This window comes from Calidris pugnax, unplaced genomic scaffold (genome assembly GCF_001431845.1).
Source record: "Calidris pugnax isolate Ruff unplaced genomic scaffold, ASM143184v1 scaffold15, whole genome shotgun sequence".
NCBI classification, from domain to species: Eukaryota; Metazoa; Chordata; class Aves; order Charadriiformes; family Scolopacidae; genus Calidris; species Calidris pugnax.
Window position 1 is genome coordinate 891,322 of NW_015090774.1, and position 15,311 is coordinate 906,632.

General features: G+C 38.0%; 1 protein-coding gene across 2 annotated transcripts; it reads left to right on the forward strand.

Annotated features, from left to right (window-relative positions):
* Nucleotides 1-595: 595 nt before the first annotated feature.
* Nucleotides 596-5,462, forward strand: CBR4 (carbonyl reductase 4). Of its 2 annotated transcripts, none has more exons than XM_014944124.1 (5): nucleotides 596-753; nucleotides 1,292-1,412; nucleotides 2,092-2,228; nucleotides 2,873-3,007; nucleotides 4,331-5,462. In XM_014944124.1, the coding sequence occupies exons 1-5, from the start codon at nucleotides 612-614 to the stop codon at nucleotides 4,507-4,509; spliced, it is 714 nt and encodes a 237-aa protein (XP_014799610.1). In that variant the 5' UTR covers nucleotides 596-611; the 3' UTR covers nucleotides 4,510-5,462. The 2 variants fall into 2 exon arrangements, with proteins under 2 accessions (XP_014799610.1, XP_014799620.1); XM_014944134.1 differs by having other exon boundaries at nucleotides 597-753; nucleotides 1,295-1,412.
* The last annotated feature ends 9,849 nt before the right edge of the window (nucleotides 5,463-15,311 follow it).

Genomic DNA, 15,311 nt, shown 5'->3' on the forward strand with positions numbered 1-15,311 from the left:
AAAAGCAGAGACAAAAAAACCTAAGGCCCCTGGTAAAACACAGTATTATGTAGCATAACTTAATATTAAACTAGTGTGAACACAGTAGTGTCTAATGTGCTCAGTAATGTTTGCAATGGGGATGTCCAACACAGATACTTAGGATGGAGTGAGACCTTGAGGCTAAATGACTTCAGTACAAGATCAGTGCTTGCAAGATCAATGTAAATTACAGCTTCTACATTGGCTTTGAATAAAGAGCCAATAACAACACTAACAATAGTGTTGTTAACAATACAGTACAGCCATTAGATACGAAAATTGCATATTTTCTCAACTGAATAGGAGTTATCCTAACAGTAGGATTGAAATGCTAGATTACATGCATAAGTTTTTTACTAGTTCAGAAATCATTAAGAATGACCTTGCATTTGTAGAAGTGGTGTTCGCTTTGGTTCAAGTATTTCTTTTTTTGATGAATAAAAAATTAACAAACTACTAATTCTATAATCCAATATTTTAAAAAGCTAAAGATTAGTAAGGGACGTGTTACTGACAGAAGAGTGATTATTCTCAGCTATACTGGACCTGAAGTTCATAGTTTCTTTGCAATTTGTGAATTATTTTTAAAGATGGGCAAGGTTTGCGCCATTTTTGGAGGATCCCGAGGAATAGGAAAAGCTGTTGCAGAATTACTGGCACAGAAAGGCTGCCGCCTCGCGATTATTGCTAGAAATCTGGAAGTAGCCCAAACCACTGCACGGAATCTTGGTGGTACGTATGTGCTGCTTCGCAATATTTTCTTCGCTGTCCAATGCTTAGGTAGCTTGTAAGAGTAGTAAGTCATTAAATAAACCTCATTGTTTAACTAGATGAAAATGGAAGTAACAGCTGAGAAATTTGAAAGAAAAGATATATGAGTACAATTTTTATTTTGCAATGTTCTTTGGGAAAGTTAAGTATGATACAATTCCTATCTTGTGGATAGACTAGGTAAGATGAAAGGAATTGTTGAAAGTCACAACAGGGAGGTGGTATGAATTGAGTCATCCTTGGCTCAGAGCTGAGACCAGTCTGCTCATGTTGAACTTCTGATTTCAAAATGGCAAAATATAAAACAAGAAATCGTCACATAACTAATCAATGCAATACTTAAAAATTGTCCTTATTTAATTATTTGGAGATTAAATGGGTTCTTCAAGTTACAACTAGTTCAACATCTGTTTTTGCAATTGACTTGATACATTCTGAAGGTTTATGAATGGTATACCATTTTTTACTATTATTATGATGTGCCTTTATTTTGATACAGCAGGACATCTGGCACTTAGCTGCGATGTATCCAGTGAACAAGAAGTCCAAAAAACTTTTGAGGAGATGCAGAGGAATTTAGGTCCTATTAACTACTTGGTTAATGCAGCTGGGATCAACAGGTTAGTTATTTGTTACAAGACTGCATGTAATTCTGGATGACAGCGTCTTCTGAAGCTACAGCTTATGTGAAGTGCAGCAGTGAGAAAACTGAATGTCAGATAACTGAAAATTGTAAAGAAATGTCCTTCAAAAATGTCAAGAAATATTCTTCAAATGAGTGCTATAATAGAAATTATGCGAGTCCTGTCATAGTTTCTAAAATATAATGGAGACACTTGCAAGCTGTAGGTGTTTCTTGACAGAGATTTCATACTTGTGTTTTTATTGAGAATGGTGCTAATGGCGTTTGCATTTAGTAAGAGTGTTGTTAACAAGTACATCTGAAAACAGTATTAAGTGCTGACCAATATTTTGTTCCTGATGAAAGTAAAATTCTAACAGCTGTAGTTTCTGAATTCTGAGTTTGAGTTCCCCCTCCACTCCTCTTTCTTCTACTTCCCCCTGAAATTTTTCAAGACAATGTTTGATACCTCTCTGCAAAGGAGGCTTTGTTGCCAGAAGCACACTTTTTTCTTGCTATGTATCATCCTTGCAATGTTACTGTTTTGCATGCTAGAATCTGTAGAACCGTATAAATCTCCATTAATGTTCCATTTAACAGTCATGTTTTATTATGAGTAAATGTTATCATTGGGATGGTTCAGTGAGTTCTTTTGGGTTTTTTGGTCTCTTTGTCAGGGATGGTTTGTTACTGAGAACCAAGACTGAAGATATGATAGCCCAGATTCACACTAACCTTTTGGGAACAATGTTGACATGCAAAGCTGCTGTAAAAAGCATGATTCAACAACAGGGGGGTGCTATTGTCAATATAGGTAAGTTACTTGTCTAATCTGGTGGAATTCTATGTCATTCTAACCTAGACAATTCTATGATTCTAATATTTTTCTAGACAGGTTTAGCAAGTATAATGTGTTGAAATGTTACTTGTTACAATTGACTATTTATTTGTATTTAGACATTCTGTATTTAGCATTTCTTTATGAATGCTTATTCTTTTCTGCAATTTCAGCAACTTCTAAATATAAAACCAGCTTGTTTCAGTAATAAACACGTCAGAGTTTATAGTTTGCTGAAAAAAGAATTTTACCATTCTTTATCAACTCTTTCAGTAACTAAATCTACCAGCTGCTAGTTATTAACTAAGAATGAAATAGGTACAGTTGGTTTCTTTTTTTTTTTTTCCCTTTCCAAGGGTATTTTTTTGAAAGCTCTTTGGTTTACTCCCGTGGTGCCTGTTGGTCAACATAGATACATGGATTCCACAAAAATCACAGATAATTGAGGGATTTGCTTATCCCAGCAGTAGGCTATAAAGTTCATTTAGTAATATACTTTTGATTCCTTTTCTTGTAATCTCATTTTCCATTCCAAATTTAAAACTTAAATGATAAAGCTAGTACAAGGTTTCAAATTAGTCACCTTATCTTTTCTTCTCTTTGATGTTTCTGTATTTTAGGAAGTATTGTAGGACTTAAAGGCAACTCTGGTCAAAGTGTATACAGTGCTACCAAAGCAGGATTAGTTGGATTTTCACGCTCCCTTGCTAAAGAAGTGGCAAAAAAGCAAATTCGAGTCAACGTGGTTGCTCCAGGTTAGTTTTTGGGAAGTTCCTACATCCTTGAGTGTTGCAACATGTGATTATCAAGACTGCTGGATATTTGCTGTACTCTGAAAGTAACTTGAGACAAAGTGCTATTATTTTCTTCAACTTTTGTGAGTAAATGGTTTTAATCTCTTTTTTTTTCAGTATAAAGTACAATACATTCTTTTACAAAACTTTCAGTCTTTTTAACAAAACACTGAGAAATTTGGAAGAGTGTGTCTACACTTTGTCCATTATTACATAATAAATGTCTTCTTTTTCCTTTGTTCCTCCTTCAAAACCTGCTGTCCTTACAGATGGAAGAACTAATTATATACAGACAGCCACCCTCGTCTCCTGCTAGAGAGTGCTTATTTGTTATTAGAGAAACATGAGAGAACAAGAGAAGTTGGCATGAAAGCAGTCCCTGTCTATCACGAAGAGAGTCTGGAAAGAAAGTTCTGTGAGATCTAGTCCAAGCAAACCATCCCCCTGAAGGAAAAATCTTTCTGTCTTTTCTGCCTTTTTACACTCATGGCTGTGTATTCTGCTGCTCACCGTGTGCTAGCTCTAATGCCTTTCAGACCTCTTCATGAACCAGTTCAGCTTGTAAACTAGGCAGGAAAAATACTTTTTATTGTTTAGTGAGTTGAGCAGCAAACTGATGCGTCCAGAGCCATCGTAAAGGGGCAGAATCATACCGTAGAAAGCAAAACTGAGAACATCCCTTCTTGGTGGCAGCTAGAAAGCAGAGAAGATCAGCTCTTTGTGAAGCTGCAGCTATGTGAAGTGCAGCAGTGGGAAAACTGAATCTCAGATAACTGAAAATTGTAAAGAGATGTCCTTCAAAAATGTCAAGAAATATTCTTTAAATTAGCACTGTAATAGAAATTATGCAAGTGCTGTCATAATTTCTAAAATATAATGGAGACACTTGCAAGCTGTAGGTGTTTCTTGACAGAGATTTCATACTCATGTTTCTATTGAGAATGTTTTGGTGAAATGACTGTGTTTTGTTGTTTAGGAAAGTCAGAATATATATGCTTTTGGGACCCAATTTTAGTTACTTTTTTTTTTTAAATGGAGTTCCATAGGTCTCTGTGTTTTTGTTATTACATCAGTGCTTCCAAAACTGGAAGGTGTTTTATTGGTTAGGTAAAAAATTGGTTAGGTCTTGGCTGTAAAATGGTGTGGACTGAGTTCTGAGACTAAAGAATGGTAGCTGGTGCTGAATCCTGGTGGTAGATTTCACTTTGGAGGATCCTAGGGAAAATCCACCAAAGAAATTTAGTTGAAGGTAAGGTAACTTTTCAAATCTCTCTCCTCTCTTAGGCTTTATTCACACGGATATGACTGCTCATTTGGAGGAAGATCAGTTGAAGAAAGCCATTCTCCTTGGAAGATTTGGAGAGCCTTGTGAAGTTGCACAAGCTGTTGTCTTTCTTCTAGAGTCCCCTTATGTTACAGGGAGTACTCTAATTGTAGATGGAGGCTTGCAGCTTCTCACTTAAATACTACCTTGAATAAGTACCTACTTAGATATCATGATGGTAATATATAAATATATAAAAATTAAAAGGGGGGAGGGTGGAGATTAGTTGAAGATTGATGTATCTAATTGACTTAATACTATTTAGTGAGAGGACAAATTGAGCAGTGGTAAAGTCCAGCGGGTACGTTTAGCTACCTGAAAGAGTCCATTTGCTATTATGAAGACTGTGTATGTAACAATTTGAAAAAGATCTGATTTTACTATAGTTTTAAATAACATGCTGATACATTTTTAAAGCACTATATTTTTATAAAATCATGTTTTCCAATTTGGGATAGAATGGAGACTTTATTCTGATTATCATGTTACACAAAGGTTAATAAAGTGTGCAGGCCTGTGTATCAGTTGGCAGGTATGATTGCAGCAAGTCTTTCATGTGGGGCAAAGATTGAGAACTGCGTAATTTTTTATTCTTATCAGTTAGTCCCTACAAAGTGCCAAGGAGTTCTCTTTGGTTTTTGTTTGTTTGTAGCCTACACTACAAAGCTAGGGGCTTCTAGATCTCCAGCATACCTGAATTGCCTTTAGGACATTTAATTACCTGCAACGTGTTTTTTATAAAGACAAAACCTGCTCAGTTCCATTCTTGAATGCATGTACAGCACTCATTTAATCTAGTAGCACTTGTGTGTATACATTGAAGGGCTGTTGATTGGTTGTTGGAGTTATTGATTCTATAATACTCTGAGTTGGAGCTGCACATACACCGGTGAACAGTACAGTTGTGGACCTTGCCGCATAAAAGCCTTTTCACTGACTCAGTAGATGTTTAGAAAATATGCATCACTTCCAGAGTGTGAAGTCAAGGTGTTTTGCTCTATATCTTCTTGAATGCTCAGTTCAGCTGTTATGAGGATGCTCTTTAATATGTATGTATAGTCAATAAAATAGCCATTTATTTTATTCAAAGCAGCTTTTGAAGAAGAGTAATTATTCAGCTGTAAACGATCCTGAGTGTTCCTCCCTTGCTGAAAAATTACCAAAATTTGACCTCAGGCTTTTCTATTGAGATCAAGTAATTTTTGCTAATTGGTGTTGTTATCATCTCTGAAGAAAACTATCAATGTGGTTTAGGACCTTCACTTCTTAGCTCCAGTGTTCATTGCATCATCATCCAGATGTTGATTCAGCTTTTGAAATTACTTCCCGTCTTGGCACAAACCAAAGAACAGAAAGAGAAGATCTCACTGATGATAACTTTGTGTCTTCAAAGTCTGAGATTTTCTTCATTTGTGCAGCTCAGAAATCTTGTCTTTGTTCCAGAAAACAGTGCATGTTCAAGCTTCTCTCAGGTATGTATTGAGAAATAATACAAGGGGTGGTTGTATATTCAGGGGGTTTTATAGTTGGTTGTGTTACTCACTTTAGAATATAAATACCACTAAAGGTAGTCCTTTCAGGAGTCCTTATCTTCCTGTTATCTCTTTGTAGAGAGATGGTGTTATTTGCTGTGAAAAGTTGTGTGTCATATGTGTCTTTGCACCAAAAATATAATTGCTAATTATGTTTCTCTTTGATAGGGGGAATTGGCCAGAGAATAGACAGATTTTTTCCAAGGGCAGTGGAGGTGAGGAAGGACAGCTGGTACTCCCATTTTTACTAGTCAAGTAGTAATATGTCAGTAACTTGGCTGCTGCCCATACCTGTCTTTAGTATTTTAGAGGCAAAGCCTGTCTGACATACCTTGACCAGAAGCCAAAATTAAGAGAGTAAAAATAATTTCCTCTTAGTGAGTTCTGACTCTAATTATTACTATCCCTTGTTTTGCTGGGTAAGGGAACTGTTAGATAAGTTATTAGCAATAGCATTTGTCGTTTATATTTGTCATTAAATCCTGAAATAACACTTTCAGAAGAATCTCAGTATGCTGTTAAGTAATTTTTTTAAATGTTGCAATACATAGTATGTTTTTATTACTGCTGTTGCTATAGAACTAGACTGAGGTGTTGGTGGCCTTAAAGTCGTATTTTTAAAAGACCTTTTATTCCCTTTTCTTCAAACTGGTAAATTAGAACTGAAAGCTTGTTAAAAAGAGTAATCCGTTTCAGTGTTTGCTGCGTGTATCTGCTTTAAGGAGTAGTACCTGCTTGTCAGACAAGGGCTCTGTCTGGCCAGGTGTGATGTCTCAGACAGTGGAAGCAGTGACCGCAGAGGGTAGGTAACAGATCAAGTGTGGGGTGATGTCCCCTTAGAAGACTCTTGTTACTGCAGCACTGTGATACATTTGAATTTGGCATTTGATAGCTCTCCTTGAAGCCTGCACATTTGATGAGACTTTGTAATAACCCTCTTCTGCTTTCTCTGTGTCCCTGTTGAATTTGTAGACCTCTGTTATATCCTGTCTCAGTTGTTTCTGTTTCATATTGAAGAATCTTATTTCTTTTAGTTGCTTGTTGCTGGAAAGCTCTTTTGTACCTTATGTCATCTTTCTTGTCCTTTACTTCTCTAGTTTCTCAAGGAGGGGGGAGCAGGTGGAATCGCTCACAGTATTCGCTGGGGATTTGTCAGGAAAAAAGAAAGGATGCTTTGTTTTATATTGCTTCCAAAAATAATGTCTGATTGTTTTGCCTTTTCCTAACCTTTACACTTAACATTTTCAGAAACTATGTAAGAACAGTAACTCAGTTATAAATAATTAATGGTCAACTTGGAGCCCATTTCCTTGTACATGTATTTAGGACTGATTTTTTGTATGTTCCCCAGTGTGAATTGTTCTCATTTATCTACAGTGAATTTAGTCTGCTGGTTTTAACACCTGTTTCCTGAATGAAACAGTTCTGCAATTTTTTGTTTAATTCCATTATTCCTTTATTACTTTGAGTACCTTAGCATTACTGGAATGTAACGTGGGCTTCAGAAATTGCTGTCTCAGAACCCAAATGAATAGGTTGTACTTTGGTAGCCCCAGCATAGGTGCCTGTGGTGTTCTGTTGGCAATCCTTGTCCTTAGGAAAGAATGACTGCTAATTCATAACCTTTCTCTTCTGTCTTTAAACAATTTACTGATATGACAACTTCTCTTGGTATCACAGCACCTTTAATGGTTTTTGGCAAGGGAACATGTCAGATGCCTTTTAGAATTTCAAGCGTGCTGTATTAGATCTCCTTACTCTCTTCTCTTTTTAGTCTTCATAAGAACTCTAAAATGTTTATCAAACATGTCTTTCCCTTGCAAAAGCAACTCTGACTTTCTTCAGTATGTTTATACAGTTGTTTTCATAGCTTTAGAACAATTTCTGGCAATTTGCTATGTACAGAAAAACGTAATTAGTCTGTAGTTCCCTGGATCCCTCTGGAATCCCTTCTTATAAAACAAGTGATTCTTCCACCCACAAAATTCCCCCGAGCTTGCTGTCACTGCTGCTGGCTTCCACTCATTTCATAACGAGGCAGTTCTAACCCAGGAGTTTCACGCTGCAGTTACTGGTTGCCTTCAGCGTCAGGGAGCGAGAGTCCCCAGCCCCAGCATTTGTCACTCTTTCCTCTGTAACCTCTTCTGATATTTTGCTCTGAGAGGTAAAACCTTCAGTGAATTGCCTGTAGAGGTTCTGCTCAAGTTCCTGCATGGAACCAGAAACTGATTTGGGGTTTTGTTCAGAGTTTGGGGATTTTTTTTTTTTTTTCTCTGTGGCCTTGCCTTCCCTGAGCAGCTTGCTTTTTATTTTGATCATCTGCTTGCTTTATTCAGGCACAGCACCTGTTCCTAAGGTGGTGTTCAGTTTGTGTGTACTTTGGTAAATTGTTCCTTTGCATTCTGATCTGTCTAAATTTCACATTCAGTGACAGATTCCATTTGACTGCTGGAGTCAGGCTGCTGGTTTTATGAAGGGTGGCTTTTAAATTCTAGTAGCTTTTAATCCATGCCAGCTTCCCCCTCCTCCCCAAAAACCTTTAATTTGGTGTGTGTATTTATAGTTGTCATACTGAAGTTCGGTGCATACGGTCAATCTGAGTGTTATTGTCAAGCATTGCATTTTAGTGTTTTTCCTTGTTGTTTTGGTTTCTTTTCCGTCTATTTCCTTATTTTATGTTGCTCCTTTTTTAGGGAACTCTGGGATAGTGGACTGTTGTTTTTATTAATAAACTTTGTCAATGTTCTCACAGAAATAAAAGTACCATCACAAAGCCAGTCTTTGAAAATAGCATTTTGACTCGGGACTTGAACGTTCTGGGGACGTGGTCCCCAGGAGTTGAGTGGGGCCAGTGTTAAGTGGCCCTGACCGGCTACGTGAAAAAAATATACTTAAAAAGTGATCTTGGCCTCTTTCGTGTGACATTTATTCAACCTGCTGATAATTGCCATCTTTCATTACAGTTGTGTTGGTGGCCTTATAGTCCTTGAATGTCGTAACTACTGCCAGCATCTTAATTGTGAGGGTAATAATACTGCCAAACAGCAGAGTTTATCTTATTAGGCCGGGAAATTAAATCCATATTTGATATGATGAGCTAATATACAGATACTTAGTTTGATGACTTTACTATATATTTTGTATCAATATCTTGCTTATTTGTCTTGCTTCCATCATATTTCTGGTGTGCTTGTTATATCACTGCCCTTGATTCAAAACAGACATTCGGGTTTTATGTCTTGTGCTGCTAGCATTTATGCTGAGCTATATATAAATGATTTGGGGTTTTTTGCATGTGGGTGTTCTTGAGTGGGACTGTGTGCTTGGCTTACTTATCATGGTTTCTCAACTGAATTTTGAAAACTTCAGTCTCTTATTAGACGTACAAAGTTTCTGTGATTGCATTTCTAATGGAAGTGAGAGCATGTGCTCTTATTCAGCTGCTGTTTCTTCACCTGCCACATTGCTTAAAACTCTCCTGTAGACTTTTGTTAAGTACCATTGGAGTCTTGCTTCTCCTGCTTGTCTCTTAAGAAATGTGTTTGTAACGTAGAACTCGCTGTGGTGAACTCACTGTGTTAGTCATCTCCTACTTTTGAGGCGTATATTGCAATTCATTATCATCAGTAGAAGTTTCCAGCACGACACACAAGTTGTTGTTGAGGTTTTTATTTAATTTTGCAGCTGTATGTAAGAACTGTCCCAAGGAACAGGCTTTCTTTTGTGATAATGGATGCATATAAAGTGTCCTGTGTCAGTATGTGGTATCCCGTGAAGAGATTTCATGTCGGCCTCCTGAGGGCAGTCTATCCTAAGGCATATTATAACATCCGTAAGGTTTGCATAGTATCTGTGCAGTTTTTGGGAAGTGGAGTTGCCTGTGTAGATATAAAGTTGATAGCTGGCATTGCTGTTACCTGTCCAGGTCCATGTATCCTGAGCTATTTGGGAATGTGAGACATGATTTTTAAAGCTGGAGAGGATTTCAATATTAGGTTCAGTGAAATCGGATAGAAAGTGGATATCTAAATCCCAGCCTTCAAAAGCTCTTTATTACATTATTATCTGCAGTTAAAACATACATTGTAATGATTATCTATTGCTGTTAGATGAATTTTCCTCCTTTGACATGCTGCATAGTGTGAGAGGTTCTATTGCATGAAACTGAAACATACATTGCCTATTGCAATAGTGTGGCACTTTTGTTTTATTTTGTTTTGGTTTTTTTTAAGCATACTATGGTTCATTTAGATAAAGCTAATGAAAACTGAACTTTCCTAGACCAGGTACACCCGCTTAATTTAGGTAATAGGTCAGTGTTTGAAAAGAGAGGGCAAATGTAGTAGTGAAGTCTTTAAAAAGCATTGTCTCTTTAAGAACTCTGCTGAAGCCCCAGATTACATTTTATTTTCACCCACAGACTGTGTTCGATTTCAGCACTGAAGGCTCCTTTTTTGCTGCAGAATGTCTACTTGTTAACAAATATTATTTGTACCTTGCCAGATATCTATAGATCACAACTGTTCCAGTATTTTATACTTTTATTTTTCATATTAACAGCTCATATCCATTAAGATCTGGGATATTTTTTGCTCATTTCATAGAAAAAAATACAACATTGAAACCTACAATCATGTTTTTTTCACTCTTTTTAGAATACATCAGATCCAATTCTGTTTTTTTTTTCTCCATTTTTTCTTCATGTATTTCACCATTATAGCCTCATATTCTGAAATAAAAATTACTTTCTGTCATAGTTGTTAAAACTAAAATTGCTTTGGCTACTGGTAACAGATCTGGTAACAAATTGCTTGTTTGGGCCTGATGATGTCAAGCATGTTGAGACAACGTACAAGTGAAACCCACCAGATCTTCCCTGGGATCTACAGGCAGAGTGGGACCATGTCAGTGGGAGCCCGGGGGCAGGTGCCGCTGCGCTCACAGCGCCTGAGCGAATGGAGCTGTGGGTGTCACCATGTCCTGGGCTGCTGGCTGGCTCTGCTGAGGTGGCCTCGCACGCTCAGCATGTTGACAGGTTTGAAATTGCTGTGTTATTTTGAACAGTTTGTTTTGGGGTAGCTGCAGATTGACTGTGTGGTGTTGCTGAAGCCTGTTGGTGAAGCGGTTTGATGTTTTGAGGATTCTAATCTCCAGATCTCCCAGCCCTGTTCTTCTCATGCTAAAGGTACTGAAAGAACATCTTGCACCTCTGTGTTAGAGCCTGTGTTGTAAACAGATCTCCACCCAGACGCTGAAGACCTGTTAAAAGCTCTCGGGTCCAGTGTTTTACTGCCTGCTGCTGTCAGTCTGACTTTTTATACAAATTTCTTTCATGCAGATTTCTACTGAAAACTTCCTGCAACCCTAAAGAAACGAAACAATATAGTCACTGTATGTGTGCTGTATAGATCCCGTTCAGTGGGCATATACGATTCTGGTGGCGAGACAGCTCTGTCAGCAGTAGAATGATGGAATCATAGAATGGTTTAGGTTGGGAGGGACCTTTCCCTGCAGGTTCTTGTGGTTCTTTGTTGGAAGGTAGAATGGAGTGCACCTGTAGTTTTCTTGTTCCCCGTAATTTTCAGGGGCCCAGAGTGGAGGCCGTGCTAAGCTTTCTGCTGTGCAGTGAAGCTGTTTTCAGTTGATCTGTAAATATTAGATTGGTGAGGTTAATTTCCTGCACAGTTTTGCAAAGATGTTTACTAAGTTTTCTGCAAAATCTTTGTTTCTACTAGCGCCGCGATGCCTTTTTTCCTAATCCTGTATTATCTGGCTTCCAGTAATGTTTATTGTGAGCTTGTATCCGTCATTGAATAAGGTGGTGTCTTTCCATTAGGGGGAGAACCAAGTATACTAGATTATTAGTACGTGACGTGAGTTTTGTTCATAAGAAATGATTTATTCAGACATATTCAGCTGAAGCTGTCCATGAAGAGATACTTGCATTTTTAAAGTAATACATTTAGTTTTGCCTCTAAAAAGGGCAACTCATTTGAGCTCCCCTTAGTGTATTATCCTTTGTAAATAGGAACTATATTTCTGCAGTACTAACTGCTGGTTAATGCTCTGCTGTGTCACCTTTGACTTCCACATTGAGCTCAACCTCGCTTACTGGGAGCTCAGTCCTGAGTCCTGACTTGACATCTGCCACCAGCGGCCAGAAGGAATCTGAACTGTGGAGCGAGGGCAGTGGAATCGTGCTGATCATCAACATTTTTCCTCCCCACTTAAGGTGCTGTGTCCTTTTTTGCTTCACCTTGGGCTTGGGTGCTGCTTCCTCTGGGCACAGACAGGTCACTGGTGTCTTAAGTGCTTGGAAATAGCGACTGGCAACACTGTGACACTCCATCTCTGCTCCTAGGGGATTTAGGCCGACCTGAAATTAATTTTTTTAGAATGCCAGTTACTAGCAGTAGCTGTGCCTTTTCTTACAGACATTTTTAGGTTTTGCAAGAAAACACTTAATCACAACTGCAAGCTTTGTTCTGCTTTTATGAAGCTGGTTTTTTTTTTAATTTTAATTTTTAAAATTTTTAATTTTAAAATTACTTCATTCTTCTATTAAGATTTTAAGATTTTAAACTGTGCTTTGCTTTTCGTATACAGGACTTTGAGGGGAAACAACTACCAGAGCCTCTTTTAGAGTTTGAAATCTATTATGTAATGACACTTTTTTCCTAGTGGAGAGTGGATCGGGAACTTTACTTACAGAAATTCTTGAAAGCTGCTGCTCTTCCGTACCTTAAATGACATCATTCACAACAGTTCACGATCTTTGGATTTACTAACTTTTGTGCTGTTAGAACAATGACATTTGATTTTAGATTTTTGTTTATTATACATTATTAAACATAAATTAGTAAGTGATCAGAAACTGTACAGCTGAAGTTAGTACAGAACTTAAGAAAGGTAAAACTTCTATTGTAGATTAACAATTTATCACAAAAATGTTCAGTGAATCTGATTGTGAAGTATTGTAGGAGGAAGTGAGTTAAATATGTTAATAAGAAGCAGATCTGTGCATTATACTATAGAATAGTGTGGTAAAAGAGGTTCTCTTTTAGACAGGCCCTTTTCTACAAATGACTCTGGCAGTTATCAGGCAAACGCTGCAGGTAAAAGCCATCTCCAAAATGTGCCAGTTGTTAAGCTGCAGCAGAGGAGAGGTGTGTTGCCTGTTGTATGGGAAGTCTTAGCTTACAAGGTATTTTCAACACCTTTTGCAGTAGCTTGGAAAGGTCCCGTCCTTGGCGATGTATTTTTGTACCCTCTTGTTCTTTGTAGAAATACTCTGTGATGTCTGGGCCAAGAGTTGGCCAAAAAAAAGCTTGACAATATGTTTAGTTGTGTGTTTAACAGAACAGTTTCAGACAAAAAAACCCCAACCCTAATCCATTCAGTGTGATGAGATTTGTGGAGCTGCTGCCGTAAATGATGTAATCATTCTGAGCAGCGGCCATGTGCTGGTGTTTTTTTTTCTCCTTTCTTGTTCTGCAGCTGTTTCTGGAGTATTTATTCTACTACAGAACTGGAAAGTGACAGCGGTTGCAAGACTCCCCCCCGCCCCAGGGTTACCTGTTGCACTGCACTTGTTCTAGAACGCAAAAAAATTCTCCTTCTGGTGGTGTTGGACTGAAGTTCATTCGTTTTCCTCTGTGGGGCCGCTGAAGTCATTGCTGTACAGGTACTGGTGCTTGTAGTCTGGCTTTTTTTGCTGTAAACATGAGCTGAGCTTTCTTCCAAACACTGACAGTTCCATTAGTGAGTCAGTGCAGTAGGAACTTATTTTATGTATTAATCACTTTTTTTAAAGGATGCAAATTGTGCCTTAATTCTCAATTGTGTTTGCAAACTGTAAAGAATACCGTGTGCTGTCTGGAATAGATTGCAAATTTATTTGGGCAGGAGATGTATTTTTGTCTGCCTGATGTGTCTTAAGTACTCCCGGCTCTGTTCAAAAAGAGAAACTGTGGAGGGGAGGGCTTTTCCTTCAGCTACTTGAGAAGAAAGGGCTAAATGTCACAAATTCTGCCCCTTGCACGTACAGCTGAATTGTGAGGCAGTGAATCGGGGCTGTTGTCAACGTGCATGATCTGAGCAGACGTGTCCAGTCCAGGCGTTCATCCATCTATAGTGGGCAGCTGGGACACACAGCAGAGCGTGCGGCTGAGCTCAGCATCGTGCCATGATGGATCATATGATCTCATGAAGTACTTACCTGTTAAATCCCTTTGGGCCGCTTCTGGAGATGATAAGGATGTAGTTGTCCATATGTGAAGAATCAAGGCATGTATTAGCATACAAACTAAATGAGTTAAAATGGTCTTTGAAAGTGGTCATATAGAAAGAAAGTAGGATTTATAAGCTAGGCTTTCAAATTGTGCTGGAGTGTGGTTTTGAGCCCCAATCCCCAGTTGGCTGTGATGGAAAAAAATTGTTTATGTTGTTAACTAGTTGTTGCTCTGGTCATGAAGCTGCAGGATAAAGGTGTTGTATGGTAAGGTAGACCACCAGCTGAAAAAAACTTCACATGTAGAATTTTGCACCTCATGGTTGGTGCTCTTGACAGAGGGGTCTGTCATCATCCTGAATGTAGTTCATTGAGTCTTGGCTTGCTTTGAACGCTCTTGGACAGAGCAGCTTCCTAAATAATTTGAAGTCTTCCCATAGCTAAACCTGAAGTCTTGCAAAAAGTTAGGACTTCTTTTTTTAGTCCTATGAAATGCTAAAAGTAAACTTTCAAGTTGTACTGTCTATCTTTGGAGTTTGTGGAGGGAGATTAAACTTCTGAAAGTTACTTTGATGCGTCCAAGATTTTCAGATTTTTCGGCTTGAAAAGTATGTAGTTTTCTTGTGCCACACTTCTATCTCTGACTTTGTAAACCCAAACAGTCCCAGTAACTAAGTAACAGCACAGCTGAGTGTTTTCATAAAAACAACTTTGCTGCTTAGAGATGTGATTTACTACTTAAGTGTGTGTCTGTACATATATACAGAGGCAAAAAGTGATGATGACCTCATCTTAAACCAGCTCACAAGAGCAGCCTCAGTTTTTTAGTGTCTAAGCCAAAGACAAATTTACTGTAAGCAGACAGAACGCCATTGACTCCAGTTACAGTATCACCATTAATGTCAGTACTCACTTAATTGCTGAGATAATTCTGTTTGTAGTGATGCTTGAAATGTAAACCTAATAGAAAAAAATTATTATCTTGCATCTTTCTTGGTGTCTTTGCAGAGAGGAAAGAAGGAGAAGCTAGTTAATATTTAGGATTTTACAAGTAAATCTTAACATTTGATTTTTTTAAATTTTGATATTGCCGCCTTAGAAGACTCTTCTTAAACCAATTTACCAGCACTTGGACCATGCCCTTTACTTAGGATCAGTGGTAAGTGATGTCATATTGCA